This window comes from Aulostomus chinensis, chromosome 9 (genome assembly GCF_037954235.1).
Source record: "Aulostomus chinensis isolate RoL2024-O1b breed Wild chromosome 9, RoL_Achi_v1.0, whole genome shotgun sequence".
Taxonomy (NCBI): domain Eukaryota; kingdom Metazoa; phylum Chordata; class Actinopteri; order Syngnathiformes; family Aulostomidae; genus Aulostomus; species Aulostomus chinensis.
Window position 1 is genome coordinate 17725722 of NC_141328.1, and position 21131 is coordinate 17746852.

At 41.2% G+C, this 21131-nt stretch overlaps 2 protein-coding genes across 7 annotated transcripts in view; one reads left to right on the forward strand and one right to left on the reverse strand.

Moving 5' to 3' along the window:
* The window catches only part of klhdc8b (kelch domain containing 8B), a 161214-nt gene that overhangs the window by 38455 nt on the left and 101628 nt on the right, over positions 1-21131 (reverse strand). For all 3 annotated transcript variants that reach the window (XM_086214044.1, XM_086214045.1, XM_086214046.1), the window contains one exon: positions 8247-8411. In XM_086214044.1, the coding sequence (XP_086070170.1) occupies positions 8247-8411 (165 nt within the window). The remainder of the gene's footprint in view (positions 1-8246; positions 8412-21131) is intronic.
* Positions 1624-5157, forward strand: LOC147256138 (uncharacterized). 4 transcript variants are annotated; one of them, XM_086214043.1, is made up of 3 exons: positions 1629-1881; positions 2595-3981; positions 4645-5157. In XM_086214043.1, the coding sequence occupies exons 2-3, from the start codon at positions 2596-2598 to the stop codon at positions 4801-4803; spliced, it is 1545 nt and encodes a 514-aa protein (XP_086070169.1). In that variant the 5' UTR covers positions 1629-1881; position 2595; the 3' UTR covers positions 4804-5157. The 4 variants fall into 4 exon arrangements, with proteins under 4 accessions (XP_086070167.1, XP_086070169.1, XP_086070168.1 ...); XM_086214041.1 differs by having other exon boundaries at positions 1624-1685; positions 2595-4794; XM_086214042.1 differs by having other exon boundaries at positions 1630-2213; positions 2595-4794.

The following is a 21131-nucleotide window of genomic DNA, read 5'->3' on the forward strand; positions in this document are numbered from 1 at the left end:
CACAGCTGGATCCACTACAGGAGCATTCAAATCATGATTGTTAAATCTGGGGGTATTTAGTAGAATCCTCAAATGTGGTCTCCCCTCTCATCTCACACATACTCAAACGACAACATCTGACAATAACTTTCCGTGTAAATAATTTGGAATAGTAAATAGTCTGGAAAGCCTCCACTAATTTCAAGAATCAGACTCCAAATCAACTCGATAACCTAGATTTTGTGCCCGGGTTGGATTCTGGTGATGTGACAGAATTCGGACTGATCTCTCTTACATAAAGAACATACAATAAATACCTGTGACATCACAGAACATTGGAATTAAAGCCAAAGTGTCACTCCCTGACTTTGAGCTCTGGCATTACAACGACAAACCCTGCCTCTTTTTCCTTTGCAGGCCTTGTTTTTTTGAGAGGCAGGGCCATGGGTTTTTGAAGATGTCATAAAACTTCAGACACCCTCCGACTTTAATCTAGCAACCCCGGTCCCTGCTGTGACCGAGTCATCCTGTCATCTTTGATGCACAACCCGAGTTTGAGGTCTGTGCGATGAATTGCTGTTGAATAAATTGAGAGACAAACGGACAGAAATAAAGACAGACATTTCGACTGTGTCTTCCTTGTCCTGCTGTCTTTATCTGCCTTTTAGATCAGTGGATTTTAAAAGCGTGAGGTGGGCCTCCCCTCGGGGGGCTCAGTAAAAGGAAGTTAAAAAAAAAAGGGAGTTATCAAAAGGACATCATGCAGAAAAGCCTAAATGTATTTGACAAGATAAATAAGACTGGGTAGTTTTGGGGTAATTTATTGTCAGAGATGGAATGTTTTCATGTATTTAGCGTGCTCTGAAGTTACGTAAAACAGCTACATTATGCTAGCGTGGCTAAATAGTTGACTGCCTAAGCGGTCAAATAACACAAGAGCGATCTCATAAAGGACCCATATCCTTATATAGGATAAGAATTGGTGACTGGCACACAAGAGCCAAATACAACATTGTGTCGGAGGCTATGAGGCTTGTGCCTCACAAACTGGAAGATTTTGACAAAACTTAGAGGACTTTTGAAATCTTATGAGTGACACCCCCTAACATCTAATTACATACATTTAATTTATCTGAGAATCTCTCTGCCTGAGATTATTACACTTCTGTGCTGGTTTGACTTAACAGGTGCCTCCACTGTGTGTGGTTTACTCCTCGTTTATTTATTTATTTTTTTTAAATGACTCTTCTTCACATGCATGCAAAAGCTAAAATGTTAATTGATGTACACTGTCCCTTTTATATAAATAAATAGGTAAATAACAACAAAGGACAAGCTTGGGACCAGCAACAAGCAGCCCTAAGCCCTATCTCTGCGTAGCCAGTCAGGGAACGCACCCTCCACCCTTGCCCACTTGCCACATGGCTTGCCACATCAGCAGCCAGCATAGCTGGACAAGTTACAAGTCAATAGGAGGGAGACAAGATGGATGAATGTAAAATGTTGCACAATGTTTAGGACAGCATACGTGTCTTTTAATGACCTTTAGCGTTGGGAATGTGACATAACACTCAGAATTTGACTTTGCTGAGCAAAGATGGCAGAGCAGCATGATGACGTTAATGTTGTAAATGGCATCAACTCACTATTCAGAATAACAGAGGCAATGTAAGAACGCCGACTGTGCCATTCAAAACAGTAAGAAGGTAAATGTGTATGTTTATACTGCAACTTTACTGTAAGGGGTAGAGCCAGGAGTTAGTTATATTGGGTCTGTCCGCTTGAAAGGATAAAAGGATTGGAGCGAAAGCAGTTTGGGCTGAACGATAAATCGATTCTGAATTGAAAATTGCAATTTGAGGCAACATGATTGGTGAATTGCAAAGGCTGCAGTTGATCTAGGTACGTAATTACACAACGTAGCGCATCTGCCTGATGGGTTTCATTGTGTGAGAGACGGTCACGCTAACCAATCAAAAGTGCATGTGTCTCATGGACCAGTCATTGTTCACCAATCAGAGATGGCCCAAGGCCTCTGTGTATACGCACAACAGTCACCAAGTGGTGCCAAGTTTGCCTGAAACTGAAGAAGACAAAGAAGACAACAATCAACCATTTTTGAGCGCAGGCCATCCGCATTTAAGATGCGAGTGCAGCCCTGCATACATGTAGTTCAATGTATCATCAAAGCAAAGACTTCACAAGCAGTTCAAAGCCTTTTATAAAAAGAAAATGTGAGTTTGTGCTCATTCTTGCATGTCACTATCTTCATTCTGTGTTGTTATTCCTTCCATCTGTTCATATCGTTGAATTTTTAATTTCTTGATCAAAGAAAGTGACCATCACTTTCTTTAGTCTTAATCTTAAATTGGCATCCTTGCAGTAGAATATATAACAGAAAATAGTTTGACGGTATCGTGTGGTAACGCTCCATCATGTTCCCAATATGATTACACAATGATTGTTGAACTGAAGTTTGGAGAAAATCCCAACCGAATCAAAATAAAAACATCTGTCAGTAAAATCTTAATTATTTTTTTCCCTCCTTCAAATCATGAATTAATTGCTTTGGTAGAGAGATTGATGATTGTTGTTTTGTTTTTTTTTCCTCTTAGAATGGCATTTGATGGTGGAGATGATCTTGTGGAGCTGCAGCACTCTGAAGTTCAACGTAGAGGGAGTACAGAAAATCGCCCAGTTGGGAGACAGACATCCATCTGGTGCACAATCTTGTGTGTGGTTCTGATCACACTGTTTTGTGCTGCGACTGGATCACTGATTCTGAATTTCTATTTATACAAATCACTGGACATGAAAGCAATAGAAAGGCTGCAAATGATAAAAAAACAACTGGAGCAGCAACTGAACGAGTCGTTGCGGAATGCCACCCTGAATGCCGACAAGATAGCAACGCATCAGCTTCAGAAAAAACAGCTGGGACTGCAACTGAACGAATCCTTGCAGAATGCAAGCCTGAATGCAAAAAAGATAACGACGTATCAACTTCAGAATAAACAGCTGGAACTGCAACTGAACCAAACCTTGCAGAATGTCACCCTGGCAGTTACGCACGCAATAATGCTGCAACTGGAGGCAAACCAACTGGCGCTGCGGCTGAATGAGTCGTTGAAGAATAATACTCAGGCAGCTACACAAGTGGCAACACTGCAACTAGAAAGCAACCAACTTGAGCAGGACCTGAACGAGTCCTTGCAGAATGCCACCCTGAATGCTGACAAGATAACAACAAATCAACTACAGAATAAAGAGCTGCGATTGCAACTGAAAGACTTGTTGCAGAATGCCACCCAGGCAGCTATGCAGGCAAAAATGCTGCAATTGGAGAAAAAACACCTGGAGTTGCAACTTAACGAATCGTTGCTGAAAGCCAACCAGGCAGCGATGCAAGCAAAAATGCTGCAACTGGAAAAAAAACATCTGGGGCTGCAGCTGAATGAATCGTTGCAGAATGCCACCCATGCAGCTATGCAAGCAAAAATGCTGCAACTGGAGAAAAAAAACCTGGAGCTGCAACTGAATGAATCATTGCAGAATGCCACCCTGGCGGCTATGCAAGCAAAAATGCTGCAACTGGAGAACAACCAACGGGAGCAGCAGCTGAACAAGTTGTTGCAGAATTCCACCTTTGCAGCTACACATGCAGCAACATTGCAAATGGAAAAAGAAAAGATAGAACTGCACCTGAACCAGTCGTTGCGAAATGCCAACTTGGCGGCTTCGCAAGCGACAGCGCAGCAAATGGAGAAAAAATGCCTGGAACTTAAACTGAACGAGTCATTGCAGAATGCCACCCTGGCAGCCACAAGAGCGACAACATTGAAACTGAAAAAAAAACAACTAGAGCTGCAATTGCAGTTGTTGCAGAATGCCATACCGGCAGCTAGGCAAACAGGACCGTTGCAACTGGAGATCAAACAACTGGAGCTGCTACTGAACGAGGTGTCGGAGAACGCCACCCTGGCAGCTACACAATTAGCAGGGGTACAACTCAAGAACAGCCAACTGGAGCTGAAATCTACACGTCTGGATTTAATATTTTCGTCAGAAAAACTGTCCTTCCTCTGGACATTGGGATTTTGTGACAAGAAAACGCTGGAGTGTTCCATCTGCCCCCCTGGCTGGCAACATCATGCCTCCCGCTGCTTCTTCCTGTCCAAGGAAGCAAAGAAGTGGGAAGACGCGCGTAGTGTATGTCTGAATATGGGGACTTACCTGGCAGAGGTTCGAAATAAAGAGGATCAGGAATTCCTGACAACTTTGCTGTTGAACTACACAAAGTATCGACCTGAGTTCAAGGGAGTGTGGATTGGGCTGGAAGATTTGGTGGAGGAGGGTATCTTCCTTTGGAGAAACGGAAAACGGCGGCACAAAGACGCCTCTTATTGGAAAAGACTCGTCAAAAGACTTCCCTCCAAACAGAATCCTAACATTGCCCACGACTGCTATAAAGGGAATAGCTGTATTGCTATAGAAGTTGATATCAATCATGAGGGACTGATCAACACCCTTCCAACAATCCTCCATTGTCAGAATGAGGAACGGCATCCCCTCTGCGAGACAGAGGCTCTTGTATTTTCTTGAGGTTTTCAAAATCCTACGACAGACATACCCTGACAACAGGATCTTTCTCTTTTACGCTTTTAGGTACAAAAGCCAAGTCAAGAAGAAATGCAAGAAACCAAAAGACGATGCAAAAAGAAGGACGTTGCAGTTCTCCAGGGGGCCTGTGGTGCTGCATTAGGCTATGTCCATAACTTAATAAATACATATACCATATCAAGTTTACGCCTGGAAAGGGACTAATACAATACAATACGAGTGGTTTCTGATTACATACAAAAATCCAGTTAAATAGCATAAATTCGACAAAAATATACCTGATACTTGTTTTAAATGTAAGGAATCACAGGGCACTGAGTGTTTGGATAGATGGAAACACTCTGATAGGCAATAAAGTTGCCTCTTGTCCCAAAACTTTTGATTTTGTACCCTGGCACCCCTGTGCTACAAAGAGCGTACCTTCATTAAAATGTGTATACTACAAACAGAACCTCAAATTGCTTTCAGATACAAAAATGGAAAGGGTTACTTATATTTTGAGACACAAACAAAATATTTCTGGAGAAGAATGAGCTAAGGTGTCTGAAGGTGAGTGAATGGGAGTTGAAGCTATTCCCATTGAAATCTGTAGTTCAGAAGTGTATTGCATTCACTTCAGAAAAAAAAAATCAGCTCATTAATTCAGGAAGACAGCGGATTAAAAATATTAAATATATGCTATTCTGAATTAATGAGATAATTAAGTCGTTATTTACAAAAGTCAGATGTCAGAAGGTCTCAGTAAGTTTTTTGACCGGAGGCAAAGGTTTATTTTGTGGGTGGGGAATGATTCTTTTTCCTTTTTCTTTGTGTGTGTGTGTGTGTGTGTGTGTGTGTGTGTGTGTGTGTGTGTGTGTTCGTGCTCTATATCTGATTATTTTGGACCTATTCAGGAGTTCTAAATACACTGGACTGAAAGGAGGTCATTGTCATAATCATCAGCCCCCAACTTTGTTTTGTGTTTTATATTAACGTTTCTTAACTTGCGTGCTCATTATAACGTGACTATAACACAAAAAAAACAACAACAAACAAGTGATTAGATGAGCAGAAGAGATTAAAAAAAAACCCAGAGGACTTGTTAGAGGACCTCCCCCAGAACAGGATAAAATGAAAAAAAAAGACTGTTTCATACAGACAATATTGTTTAAAAAAAAAAAGGAAAACAATCATTAAAGAACAATGAAAATTTTTGAATTAAAAAGCTCGAACAAAAAACTCGTAAACACTGCATCAGTAGAAAATCAAGAACATGAACAGAAGTGGACTAAGCTCCCTAGGCAGAGGTGCCTGAACGAAATTCTTCACCCAAAAAAGCTTCTCTTGCCCATCAGGTTCTCATCAGTAGGTGTCACAAAGTCTCACAAACACATTTTCCTTCATCGCTTCTTTGGGACTCCAGAATGCAGAAGGAGCCAGCAGCGTATATGTAGCTTGAAGCTAATGGTCAATTCTACAATATAACACAGCTATAATGCCATAAATCATAAGGGTTTCGTTGCCTACCAATATATCGTCACTGTTTAAAGGAAAATCTATATTTGTTAAACCTCTAAAAAAAAAGGGATTTTGAACTACGACTTCAAGGTTTTCTCACCCTGCTGATGATGCACTGTTTGTCTCAGCTGAGCCCGTGAATGCTTCAATGCAGCATATTAGTTTTTAGGTTTTTTTTTTTCCGGTTCTCTACAGGTTCTGGTTTTTGTCTGTGACATCATTTTAAGTGAGGCTGTGTTTCAGATGAAATTATACCATTCTAAACTAATCAAATTTTTTTTTTCCTGATTTCCATCTCACACGATTCACTGGAAGACTGTCTGAAAGTCGAGAGACTGAAAAAACTTTTTGCAGCTTCAGGCTTTGATTAAAGTATGTGTGTCATTTTAGAGGTTGTTTTGAACAAACAGGCCTTTGGGACCCGCTGGCCTGCTGTCAGATGTATTCCTACGGTAATTCTCTCTGAAGCGCAAGCATGAAATAGAAATGTGCGAAGTGGCACGACAAGTAGCTAATAATTTAACAAGACTCCTACTATTGTTTAAAATATAGACTATAAGATGATGAATATGTTTTCCCTGCCTGTGCTGCCCACTCCTCTTCAGTGAGCTCGATCAGCCTTTGCACACAGGCAAAGAGTCAATCTTTGTTGCTGGCGAAGCGTGTGAAAAACAACATTGATATGGAAATGACCAACCCCCCTGTTCTCTGGAGGTTACATTTACTTTGAGCTGATTGTATTTTCTTGTACCCAAATGGATTCATCTCTTTACAAAATGCTCCCACGGTGAGATAAAATGATTGTAACAAGCTTTGTGTGATTCCACTTTCTCTCTCAGCGGTGGAATAAAATTTTCCCTAGAGGTCATTGACCAATAACAACCACCCGAAGAGAAACAAAGCGGTAAAATGAACCTCGGATTACAGTGGTAACTGACACGAATCAACCTCTGAGGGGAGAAAACACATTTCCCTACTGAGACTTTTTCATTTACAAATTAGCTCTATTTTTTTACACCTCTGAAAGTCTCAATAAATGGTTTATGGTGATCCCTAAATATGCAGTTTGGTATTTATCAATCTAAAACAGAAGTTTAACCTCAGGGTGTAAGAAAGACTTTCTCATTCCTGGTAAACCCCGTTCAGCATGAAGGTTACTTTTATCCACCTGGATTTTCCTTCCAGCAACGTAGCTTTTAGAAACGATGTGCTGACGTCAGATACAACTTGCGGAGCGCTAAAAGCCCAAGTTAGCAAAGCCAGAGCGACATTACAAGAAACAAAAAGTTTCTCCCTTCTTATTTTTCAGTGGGTCGGGAAGGATAACTTGACTCTCAGTAGACAATTCCCAGGACAAGGCAACCAGAACAGATACTTTGCGTGTGCAAGCAAGTGTTACAGAAGAATTTATTGCTGTACAGTTGTGTCTGAAGGCTCCAGCCACGACCAGCAAACGACAATGACTTACCTATCCTGTCACGAAGAACGAGCAGCTTTTTTACGATGACGGCTGGTATAAATCGGATCAAGCCTACTGCAGGTGGGTGAATCATCTAAGCTACCAGATTGATATTGATAGACAGTTAAATGAAGAAGAGCGCTACCATTATTAGCGCTAGGATTGCTCGTTGTGTGATCGTAACAACCACCCAACTGACGGAACAAATCTATCAACTCACCCTTGTTAGCAGCATTAAAGGGAGGTTTTCATCAAGAGAATATTGTATCAAGGTAACTGTGTCAAGGGTGAAAAATATCAATAAAATGAAGCAGGACTTTCAATTTCACATTGAGCAGTGTAGAATAATTGATTGAATAAGTGCTCTGTAGCACTACGTGACTGAACAGTGGCTGTTTTCAGAAAAAAAAGTTAAAATCTGGAGTGTTTTATACACAACCATCAGGCGAAGGATTTTAGTTTGATGGAGGAGAGTGAGCATGACCACTATGACTTGTCACGTGTGATTTAACTGACACAGAAATGCCACATGGGAAATGTAGTCTTATCAAGATGAGTTTAATGGGACCACATTTCCCATGAACTGATTACACGTTGAGGGTTCCTCAAAACGCCAGTCATTACTGACGAATGAATCGCAGACTGATTAAATAACGGTGTGCAACAAACATGAGAAAATCCTGTTTCCTACCCATCATGTAGATTTTGTTTCCTTTCACGAACAGCGTGGCTCCGTACCGCGGCGTGGGCATTGATGTCATCGACAGCCATTGGTCCTTCTCTGCTTCATAAACTCTCACCAGGGCCTGCGGCGTGGTATCTGCTCCCATCCCCCCCAATGCGTAAACCTTCCCATCTGCAGTGAGACACAGAAGAACAGATGAATGCTACATGTAGAGAATAATATCTTTACACTGAAAGGAGCATGTGCAGGTGTTTCTTCTTCTTTTTTTAAAAAAATCGTGGTAAACCTGCTAAAATATTGATTGAGTTCTTTCCCAATGCTATTTGTCCAGCGCACCCATCCCAAATATTTGTATCTGCAGGGTGTTTTTTTTCTTCTTTTTTATTTCAGGGGAAATGCGGCTTGTGAAAAATGGGTCCAATATTTGCTGCTGCGATTATGTGGAGGATAAACCTGTGCCGTGAATGGACTCAGTAACGGCTGCCAGTCTTTTAAAGGTGGTGATGCAAGTGGAAATCGGGGACATGGCAATGTCAAACTTGTGTTGTGATGCAGTGCTATGGCATATTCCACAGTTAAATCTGCAAAAAACCATTAGAATCAAATAAAGCACATAGAACTTTTGAAAAATACGCAGCTCAAAAATAAATGTTTGAAAAAAATGAGATCAAAAGAGAGCAGATTTGGGTCTTCCTCTTTTTGTTATCTCTGCTTTACATCTTCGCAGCCCGACTGCATGCAATTTAAAGTTGTTCCCATTGCAGAAAATAAAACCACTGTGCGTCCACTGGTGTTAGCAGGTTTTCTGGCCAATGGGAACCGGGGCTTCAATCGCCATCTCCTCTTGCCTGTGAATTTTCACCTCCGCAATGGATTGAACAGATCTGATTGGCTGAGCGGCATCAAATGAGATCTTTTCCCAAGATGCAATTGGTCGGTGAGTGTTCTGGGGTGCTGAAACGGTGTGTAAAAATACAAATAAAAACGCTATGAAGGCTGCTCAAGTTAAACTTGTAAATAATATATTGACTGAACCTCTGCTCTATGGGCCGTTTCTCACTTGGCCTCTCCTGCTGTGAATCAGTCGATGAGCTCATCAATTTTGAAGGTTTGCTCTACAATATGGATTATTTTCACACAGAATAAATGAATACAAATTGCTTTACACCAAACCATGCTAGGTGATGGCACTGCACCTATATGCTGGTTTATCAATGAACCCAAAGAAAGAAGAGGAACATGAGAACGTTATTGGTCAAATATGTCAGGAAGACAGGAAGAAGGTACTATTGTTTTTTTTGCATATATTCTACTCCTTTTTCCTTCATCGATGCAATCTGCTACAAACACTTCCCAGCAGAGTCCACACTTCAAACACACACATACTGAGCATTCGTTTTTTTTATTAATCTTTTTTTTTCTTTTTTTAAATTCTAACTGTTGCGGGCTTAAAGAGGGCAGTTCTCTTGACTAGCCAGCCACCCAGGCCTGGGAGTGTTGCAGATGAAGATTTTTGTTTTTTCTATTTGTGGCGCAGCTGTCGTGTTGCTATTGCTCTCATCGAAACCTTTAATCTACAATATTTATGAGTTCGAGAAACTTTTTTTCTTTACATGACATGCAAACAGCCCAGACTTCTGCAGTGTCATTAGAAGTGAAAGAGAAGCGATAGGGAAAAAAGAAGAGCTGAGCAAGCAAACGCTGCTGGATTACTGCGGGGGGTGGTGGTAGAGAAGGAGGGAGGGGTGATGGTAAAAGAGGTGAAGGCAGCAGTGCTATAGATTAGCAGCCCATTAGCACTCGAAAGTTGTGACAATTTAAATCTGTAGAGAAAAAGAGAGAGAGAGAGAGAAGGAAAGAGCGCGCGCTGCTCAGTCACCCAGACAGATGACACATCCGCAGAGCTGAGGCTTAAACTGTGAAGAATAAAGCAACAATAAATCTGTCACTCACAACACGGCTCAAGAAGTGTGATCGCCACGCAATTTAGCAGTTAGGGCTGAGTCAATCCCGTTTTACTCTTGTACATTCAATAAATTACTCAGCAAGGACAATTTTCGGTGCAGAAAAAAACCCACAATGGAGGGGCGGCGTGATGTGGGAACAGAGGAATTGTTGTCTTTCACATCACCAGGGAGCTCCATGAGGTTACCAGTACTGTAACTGCAGAGAGCCGCAAACTGGTAGACTGCTATAATAAACCCTCCTGTAACATTTCCCTCTATTCATTCCGATTTAAAGCTTTAACAGTGGAGCATGGAAGCAACTACGATGAACCTGAATCGGTTTATCGTGAGTCTACAGGCTGTGTGGGGACATAAACCTGTTTCCAAATTGTACGACTTTGAATTTGGGGCACATGATGCAAGCAGCACCAGCAATAGGAGGATTTTGTTTTTCCTCTCATGTTACTAGTGATACATGAGAATATTTGTATGTCATCAGTATCAGAAGATGGCGATCTTTTCAATAAATCCTTCTGATGGCTGATATTCATATCGGCCTGGCAAATTAAGATTTATTTCTTCTTTTTTGCTTGTTGTTGTTGTTTACGATGAAGAAATAATCATCACTGGGCTTTTTCAAATGCTTTGGAAAGAAAGACAAATGGTTACCTTTTCAAATTCCATTGGAATATTTTTTGTAAGAATAAAAATGAAAATGTCACGTAAGCTATCAGTGAATAAATTAGCATATACTTCTCATATTTGGGGGAGTCATTACATCTTGAATTTACTCTGAAAAACTGAATATCGGATAAAAGATGTAAATGACAGTTAAAAAAAAAAAGACCGGTTAGTTTAGGGAATTAAATATAATATGCAATACTAACACAAGCTTTGCTAGTTTATCATAATCACCGTTTATTTTAATAAAGATGCATGCGAACCTGCATGATGCTAAGCTGGTCAGCACACGCTTGACAGTAAATAATGTGTCAACCCACAGTTACCTGTGACCTGCTTCATCTCACTCTCGCTGTGTGTGTGTGTGTGTGTGTGTGTGTGTGTGTGTGTGTGTGTGTGTGTGTGTGTGTTCGTCTTCTGGTCCAGCCATGGTGTAATCATGCACAATCTCCTCTAATGAAGGAAGCTGGGCTCTGTTCTCTGCCAGTCACCCTGGGAGACTCCATGGCAACCACAGCCTAACCCACAGACTGTTATTATGGGGTGACTCTTTCACTATTTTTTCAGCGTGCAAAAGCTGACCACTGAGTCACGAACTGGAGCTAAGCATTACAAAAATAATTTTAAAAAAAAACCCTGATCTTTCTGTTCAGAACCACATAAATGATCAAATACTGTGTCGCAGCAACAACAGCAACAAAAAAAAAAGAGTGCAGGTAACAAAGTAGATGTGCGTCTCATCACTCTCATGTTTCATTCTTCAAGAGCATATCTTGTTGTTTTTATCTTATTTTCTGTTCACCCCCGTTGACTTTCATTTATACTCTCATTTCTCAGGAAACAAACAGGTTGGGGTTTATTTGCCAGACATTTCTGACACAATGTACCGCTAGGTGAAAGCAAAAAATCCCCAAACTCTGGATAAACGTCACATGAGCTGATGGCTAAGCTAGTTTGCTAATATCACTAACACGATAGTAGCGACTAGAAGTGAATCCAATTACTCAAACTGTATTAAGAGATTGTATAAGACTCCAGCTAAGGTACAGATACCGGCTACATCAAGATGACTCTGGAATTTACACACAGTGCTGCTCTAAAATCAAACTAACAGATAGACGCTAATTTCTCTTTGTTGTCACCCCTGATTAAAATAGTTGTGGTTAAAGGGGTAGTCCACCCAAAAATGAAAATTACATTATTATCTCCTCACCCTCATGTTGATGGATGTTTTTGTTTTATTCAGCAAAACACTGCAGAAGTTTTACAGAAAAAGACATAACAGTAATTGACCAAAACAACTGAAGTGAATGGAGACCAATTTTGAAATTAAAAAAAAAGTAGACACATACAGTAAGAAAACCACAAAATGCCTCCATAAAGCCTTATTTTAATAAACCATTGCAGTAGTTTTACAAAACAACCTGACATGTTGAGATTTAGGACAGGAATTATTTCAGACAAGCAGAATTGCGGCATTTTATGATTTTATTATGTCTCTTTTTAGGTAAGTGATTTTTGGGTGAACTATCCCTTTAACCACGATTAATCTAATCAGAGGCGAGAACACAGGTTACATGTTTTATTCTGATAACTTCATTTTAGAGCTCTAGTCTTATGTGATCTTTGATTTTTGCTGGATTGGGTTCAAAGTTTCAAAAATAGGTCAGGATTTACTTCAGTTTTTAGGGAGATAATAGCAACACGGCCATGCTGGTGTGCTTGGTTTGCATACATACACGTTATTATCGACAACAGGACACAACATTAATTGATTTTTTTTATAGACTTCTCTTTCTTCTTCATTCATAACTTTGTCAGAAGCCACTTGCGGTTGAGAAACACTTCATATTAAATTATTTTACAATTCCCGAGCGCCTATTAATCTTTGTATTGATGCAAATGATGCAACAATTCAGCAGCAAGCCATCGATTCATTGATTTTCTTTTTAAAATGGTACAAATAAGTCATGTGATGGAGCTAGCAACAGTTGGTAGGACCATCTGGTAAGTTGCTCGTAACCACGCTCATCATTGGATCAGAACAATGTCTCTACCTCTGTATGGTACTGCAATAAAAAAAAGAACTGCATTTGCTGTTTTCATACCACTATTTTGATCAGTATTGAACAGGCTGGAAGAGACACGCAGGGCCTTTTCATCTATATTAGTTTATGAACCTACATGTTCTGAAGCACAGGGAAAAAACACATTAAATGTGTTATTTTGTGTCCAACAGTGATCTGGGACAAGAAAAGAGGGAGGGAGTGAACATTTTTCAACATGATCCAAATGAGTTAAAAAAAAAAATACTGAGCCTGCCAGCCAACAGTCTTTTAAATAAGTGATGCAGTGGCGTATCAGACTGCTGCTGGTAAACATCTGCGAGAGGCGATAAGGCCTACGATAGTTCCGAGGAGCTCTGGTTTGTTTGTCCCTCGCCATCAAGATTACAGATGCAAAAAAACAAACAAACTGCAAAGTCACACAGATTCTTGGAAAAGAAAAGATTGGACTTTTAAGCTGTTTTCACACACAAAGCGAGACAAATTATTCAATGATCATTAAAGTTAGTGCAAAGACACAAAAAGAAGCAAACGGACCCATGTAGGCGCCGCTAAAACATTAGCAGGAGTGAATATGGTAGAGTAGGGCGCTGTGATATTGGGATATACACTATTTTTAATTTATTTCACTTCATGTCACTTTAATTGACAAAAGACAGGACACAGTCACAGAAACGGTGAATTCTGTTGCTGTTTAGCGGAAAATTAAGCACCTTAAGGTTAGAGAAGTGAGCTTCTGACCATAGGGTTGCCAGTTGAATCCCCAGGCGGTAGCAGGATAACTCTGGGTGGGTACACAGATCTGGCTCCGCCTTCATTAGCTCTACTGAGTCACCACAGGGGTGACCTTACTCAGGAAGTAGACTTAAGCGTCAAGTGTCTCGTAGTCAGCTAATTTTGGCCTGGTAAAATAAATAAAGCTTAAAATATGACCTAACGACCCATCCCCTTTTAATCCTTATGTTATTTTTTACCACCCGCCACCTGGTTAACTCTGGGGTCAGCACATAACTGGAACCACTGTCATATTTCCCTCCACCGTGGAATCATGCGGTGGGGACAAAGTTGTCAGCCCTGCTGGCATGTTAATAACTCCCAACATGACATTTAAAGGTCACTGCACTCTTCTTAAAAAAGACTTATCAATACCGGATCAATAGAGACTTCCTGCCAGTTGTTAGCTATAGTCACCACGCGAGAGAGATGGACAGCAGAGGCTTTATCTGCGGGAGGGTCAATCGACATGGCAAATTACTTTTGCTCTCTCTTTGGTTCATGGTCTCTTTCATTTCTTGTATTTCCTCATTCTTCCTGGCTTCCAGTCTTGAGTCAGAGATGATTGTGATACTGACTCGCCTTACGGCCGCACGGAACAACAGAGCACATTTAGTCGCACCCGCTCACACAGAGGTCAACTGGAGAGGTATATCATGTAGCAATGTCATTGTCCTCTTTACTGAGACTAGGAGCCAATCAATAGTCACATCAGAACCTCCATCTGTAGACCGCCTTGAGAGACAAAGCGATCAAAGGGGATTAATCGGCATTTGGCACAGAAGAAATGTGGAGAAAATGAACACAGCAGCACCAAAGAAGAAGAAGAAGAAGAAGAAGTAGGTTGAGCCCGGGAGCAGTTGATGAAAGTGGAACACTGCTGAAACAAACCAAGAGGCCCATATAAGAAACTTTAGCGTATATGCTCAGAATCGTGTCTTACAGGTACATCACCCCTGAGTTCATGGTTCTTTGGGTGTATAAATGTGATAAGGAATTCGATCTGGTGTCCTCTCTTTTTACTTTCTTAGGCCTCATTCCTGTAATTTGTCTGTAAGGTCAAACCTCTGGGCCTTGACCCGGGTCTGGGAGTGTACCTGTGGTGTCTTTCGTCATTCTTTTATAATCATAATTTTGTTGTTAGAACACTTGATGATACTAAAGCTGACACTTGCGACGCCAGCGATATCCTGATGCATAACTGTGCGTAGACAACGTGAAGGTCACGTTTGTGCAGGATCTTCCAGTGAGGTGTGACTGGTAGTGCCTGAAATCACATGTATGACGGTTTACGAGGGGGGGATTTCAGATGTTCTGGGGGATCTGACTCAACCTCATCTCACAGTGAACCTTTTTGGATAAATCCAGTAAAGTGTCCAGTGTAAACCATCTCTGAGTCTCCAGCCTGTTTCTTGTGTCCATGCCATCATGGGAGATCTGGAGTGCCACATGCATAGATTAATAACTGTAGCTGTAGATGAAAATGTCAGATCTAGCCACCTCTCATACATCATTTAGTTACCATGACAACAACCTGGTCCTCTTGTCTGGTTACTCATGAAGTTATTGTACTCTGGCTAGTCTTCTGAAATGACAAAAACTGATGCGAAAATGATCTCTGACAGATAAACGCAACGCAATTTCTACAAGCAGTGGAGTTGACCACGTGGGCAAACCCCGCCCGGACCGCCAAGCATCCCCTGGCTACACCTGGTTATAACATGGTGAAACTACAGTAGAGGAGCATCCAACCAAGCCAATTTTAAATCAAAGCTCTGAGATTTCGACCCAGTAATTTGGCAGTAGACCAACAAACCGAAAAGATTCTCCTGTCTCATGTCAGGAGTCGCTTAGTTAATAGGAACAAAAGCTTGAGCAGTTACAGGAGCGCAGACGTGTTTCAGTTGAAGCAACCTTCAAGTTAAGTTCAGTCCTCTCGGGGCGACGCTGCCAGACTGATCCACTAACAATTACAACAGCTGTTTCTTCATGACCTTTCTGTCATGAGCTCACTTTCACCCCTACTCACAATCCTACGGCACAAAAAAAACTTTGCTTACAACCTTTTCTGCAACTACTGACATTTTAATATCTTGTCATAAATTATTCATATGACAGTAACAGCTGCCCTCTGAAGACATTTTCAAAAGCCCCCCAAAAAAGTCGACAGATAATGATATATATATTTAAGAATGTCTTTTTACTCTCTAATATTGGTACTGGCCTCAATATCCTGTCCTATCAGTCATGGCGAGTGACATTCTTGTTGCACGCTGATATCCATCTCCACATTTGACTACTATGGATTGCATTGGCTAGAGAAAAGAGAAATCCCCATTTTTTTTTCCTGAAATGAGATACGTTTTAATGAGAAAAATAATTTTGCCTCGTTTTTCTAAATGAAAGGAACAGTAGCAGTAGTTAAACTGAGCAGCATTCCAGGTGGTCATGATATACACAGTAGGTTGAGAATGTGCGGAGTTCCGTTACAGGTAACGTTTCTTTGAAGTAGCTCAAAATACGGGCTGGGAATTATGATCCGCACAGTGGTGCAGTGGTGAGCCCTAACAGCTAGAAGGTTCTAGGTTTGTATCTGCTGGCCAGATCTGAGTGGAAGTTGTATGTTGTCCGCGTGGGTTCTCCCTGGGATGCCTGCACACTACTGCACCACTGTGGGGATCATGATTCCGGCTCTGAGTGGAGGATGTATGTTGTCTGTGTGAGTTCTCTCTCCCTACATGCTAAAAACATGTAAGTTATGTTTAATTGGACACTCTACATACACTGTTATGGACTGGGGACCCGACCCAGGGAGATGGGCTCAAACTCCCTGTGACCCTAAATAGGATAAGCAGTCAATGATGGATGGATGGAAACAAGACCCAGTTGCCTGTTTGATCACATTCATGCAGTACTGGCTTTAACAAGTCTTCTTGGGCTATTGGATGACATCACACATCCATCCATTAGCCAAATGGCAACATTGCCCTGCTGCGCACTCTCCAACGAGAACAGTACCCCCTTGGTCTCTTTTACAGTTGGTCCCAGAGCTACGTAGGTCCTGAGGATCTGGGACCTACTGCAGAAGATCTCATCACTTTCTACCTCAAAGTCACTGTGAAAGTTTCCCCAATAATCAATCAGCATCACACTGGAGTTACATCACAGACTGCTGTGATCTTGCAGGAGCCCCATCTTCACAGGGGCCTTGTAGAGGGTAGCCTCCTGTGGTTGAGGAGCAGCCTGAGGTGCACCCATTTTTTGTCCATCGTGATTCATGTAGGTACATATCATATGACTTGCTAAATTTGAAAAAATAAAAAGACATGATCATAAAAAACACGTTCATTTTCAAGATAAACGCGAGCTTGTTTATAATAGGCCCATGAAAAAAACACAATAAATTGATTATATACTAAGTGTCGAGGTGAATTTTTTTTTTTAGCCGAAGATTATAGTTAAACGTATATCAATGATGAAAAAAACCTTGATTTTAATGCATTTTTGTTTTTTGTGTATGCATTTTTTTAATTTTTGGATACTGGATTTTTTTACTACCTAATATTTGTACTGGCCCTTAAGTCCTGCATCTTTCAGAAATCGTAATATCTGTGTGAGCTCTCAAGCCTCCTGTTGTGTTGGGAGTCAACTTGGCCGGAGTGAGCTGGTCTCCTCTTCAGACTGAGTTTAAGGGAATCATTTGATTCGAAGCCAGTAAAAAAATTCTTTATCACAGAGTGTCACTTATTAGTGATCATATTAGGCCTGAAAGGCATCAAAGAGTGCCGGTGGGAACAGGCTGGGGTAATTAATGTAACCTAGAGTGAAAATAGCAAAAGAAAGATCTGAGCTTGAAGAGTAGGAATTGCTTGATTTAAGGCATAAAGCACACGAGTTTTATGTCTGACTTCAGTTGACTTCTGAGAGAGTACTTGAGCGTGCTGGTCTGTTTCCATTCATCCATTTTCTTCCACTTATCCTGTTTAGGGTCGCGCGGGGGCTGGAGCCTATCCCAGCGGCTTTCAGGAGAGAAGTGGGGTTCACCCTGGACAGGTCACCAGTCCATCACAGGGCCAACACATAGAGACAGACAACCATTCACACTCACAGTCACACCTACGGTCAATTTAGAGTATCAATCAGCCTCGTCCCCTCTTGATGTCTTTGGACTGTGGGAGGAAGCTGGAGTACCAGAGAGAACCCACACAGGAACAGGGAGAACATGCAGACTCCACACAGAAAGATCCTGTGATGGAGCCAGGACTCGAACCCGGAACCTTCTTGCTGTGAGGCAACAGTGCTGACCACTGCACCACCATGCTGCCCACTGGTCTGTTTCCATGTTCTTAACTGGTCACAGAGACAAAAGAATGCATCCGAGATTTGTTTCTCACAGGAGCTACAGTCATACCCTCTACGTGGCTGGATAGTTGAAGTGTGTTTTAAATGGGCCATTACCTCCTAAAAAAAAAACACTTCAAATTCAAATATTCAAATGTAAAATTAAATACTCCCAATGTACCTAACTACTGTCCTACCCGACAACGTACCAGGCTACCCACTCAGCTAGCTAGCTATCAGCAACCTACCAGTCTATCTACCTTTCTAGCTATCTACCTACCTACCTACCTATTAAGCTACATACCAGACTATCTACCTATTTACTATCCTATCGAACTACCTAGCTATCTACCAGCCTACCTACCTATTAAGCTACATACCAGACTACCTACCTATTTACCATCCTACCGAACTACCTAGCTATCAAGCTACATACCAGACTATCTACCTATTTACCATCCTATCGAACTACCTAGCTATCTACCAGCCTACCAACCTATTTACCATCCTATCGAACTACCTAGCTATCTACCAGCCTACCTACCTATTTACCATCCTATCGAACTACCTAGCTATCTACCAGCCTACCTACCTATTTACCATCCTATTGAACTACCTAGCTATCTACCAGCCTGCCTACCTATTTAGCTACATACCAGACTACCTACCTATTTACCATCCTACCTAACAACCTAGCTATCTACCTGTCTGCCTACCAATCTACCTTTGTACCTTCCGTCTACCTACCAAAGAATCTTTCCTCCATTTAAAATCAATGCTCTTTGCACACTGAATGAGTTAAAATGACAGATCAGAACAGAAAGGGCTCAGAGAAGGGGATTAATTTCAAATACCCTCTCCTGTGTTGTGTAAAGAATAAAATGTATGACATCCTTTTGGCTCAAATCCACCATTTATTTAGTGGTATCCCTAACAGTCCTATTCACGCTAAAAAGCCTCAGAAAATACCAAGGATAATTGACAGTGAGCGTAGTTATGACACACAAGCCAAATGGAAACATAGTGGTGTTTGCCCTCCAACAGTCAGTTTTGCTGTATAAAGCTTGGGAGCAGAAAGTGGTTAGCAAACGACACCATATGGATGGGTTGCTTTACCAAGCAAAAATTCAGGTAACAAAGTCATAGGTGATGGAGTAACACATATACACATATGCAACAAACACAATACATGTCCGAGTTAAGGAGTTACAAATGCTTCCTGTCTGTGAGGCTGAACTGAAAGCTAAGAATGCCCTACAATGTGTGAGGACAAATTTCTGTACAAGAATATTTCATGAATGAGCTCCCCACGACTCAGCATCTCACCCCTGCCTACACATCTGATCAACCTGGTTAGAAAAGGAAGCAGAAGAAAAGTAATGACTTTATTTAAAGTGCAGACACGGTGCAGTGAAACTAGACCACCGAGTATCTTGTCTGCACCTTTAATACAGTATGTAAGTCATTACCTGTCCTTGTTCTCCAGTGAGCCTTCCCTGTTCTGCAGTTACTGCCTAACACTGAGAAGCACTGCACTTCCCATCTTTGCTGAAGTGAGGTTAAGTCTTAAGGCACAAAGGACAAGCTCCCAGGAGAGAGGCCAATGTGCCACAGGCATGCACAGAGCTGTCTCTTCTTAGTGGAAGATTGAACATTTGTTTGAATGTGGCCTGAGCAGTTCACGAATAAAACATTAGAGGGCTTCAATTTATTTATTTATTTTTTTAAGTGACAGCCCGAACACATAGCACTTATATTTTGGTCTCTACGTGCCCCTAATTCATCTTCAACCAATTGAATATTATGATTCGGCATCAACAAAAACCATGTTGTAATGACAGGAAAAGTGCTTTTCAGTTCTACAAGAGCAAAAACAGTCACAGTCTCATCAACTTCCTTTTTTTGCCCAGTTACCACTGTTAATAAACATGAGTCAGAACTGCCCTCCTGGTTGACTGCCAGGCAACAGTAACGTGTGCAGTGGCGTGGGCATTGAGTGTTTGGGTGGAAGCACATTGGGAGGGTCAAGCTCACAATAATCACAACAATCGCATGCAGTGGAAATGCTCCCTTGTGGATTTTTTTTTTTTTATGTGTTGGTGCTCAGAGTAATTAAACCGCTTACTATGCACGGCCAGGTCTATTGTGTCATTGTGTTTGTCTGAGAGAAAAAGGCAGCGGGGGCTGAGCAAATCAATGTGATGCATGAAGCTCTACAACGAAACAGTGGTGAGACCTGCTTTAAATAGTGGGTACTGAGCAGCAGGTTTTAAATAAAATTAAAAGAAAAACAACCACATTCTGACTCTTTCAAAGAAAAATTAAATACGTCCATTACTGTTTGACTATAACATCTTGATTTGTCAAGATCATAATTAAAGATCCCTAATAATTTTGATTTATATTTGTTCATGTGTATTTACAATATACCATAGAAGGGCCAACCAAATGTGACGTTGGATTGCGGCAGGCAGCCATGAATCAAAGGATGGAAAGCTCAATATAACCTTTTTAAAGGACCACACAGACTTTTGGGGGAAATATTTATCGTCTATCCTCTCCAAAGTCAAACAAGGAGATAATTGTTCATCTTGCTCCGTGAATGCTAGTTAGCTTAGCAGAATGAATGGACGTGAATGGGAAGTGTTATCGCCCCTAATGCCACAAATATGTTGGATTGATTGTTCGCTAAGATGAAAAACACGCTGATGCCAATTTTGACATGAAATGAAAGAGACATCTAGATCCAACATTCCAACATTCCGCAGCTGCTCTGGAGGTGATAGTATTGCTCTTTTATCTGCTTTGATGGTATTTTATTCTGCTGTTGAAGTGACAGTTATTGCCCAAAAGACCATGAAACCGCATTTGTCCTCATTTCTCTGCTTCATTATGTTGCCTCCATCCATGTATGTCAGGATTAAATTGTATGTTTCTAAATGTTTTGAAGTCCAGACAGTGGTGACGTCTCTTTTGTCTGTGTTCAGTATGAGCGTCTAGATGCTGTCTGAGGGTGGCGCGTGGCCTCGTTTCAGAGAGGAACACAAGACGTATGATTACAGAAGAATCTGGTATTTACATTT

What these genes read in the sequence shown, in the direction of transcription:
- LOC147256138 (XM_086214041.1), top strand. Translation starts at nt 2,596, where the DNA reads ATGGCATTTGATGGTGGAGATGATCTTGTGGAGCTGCAGCACTCTGAA.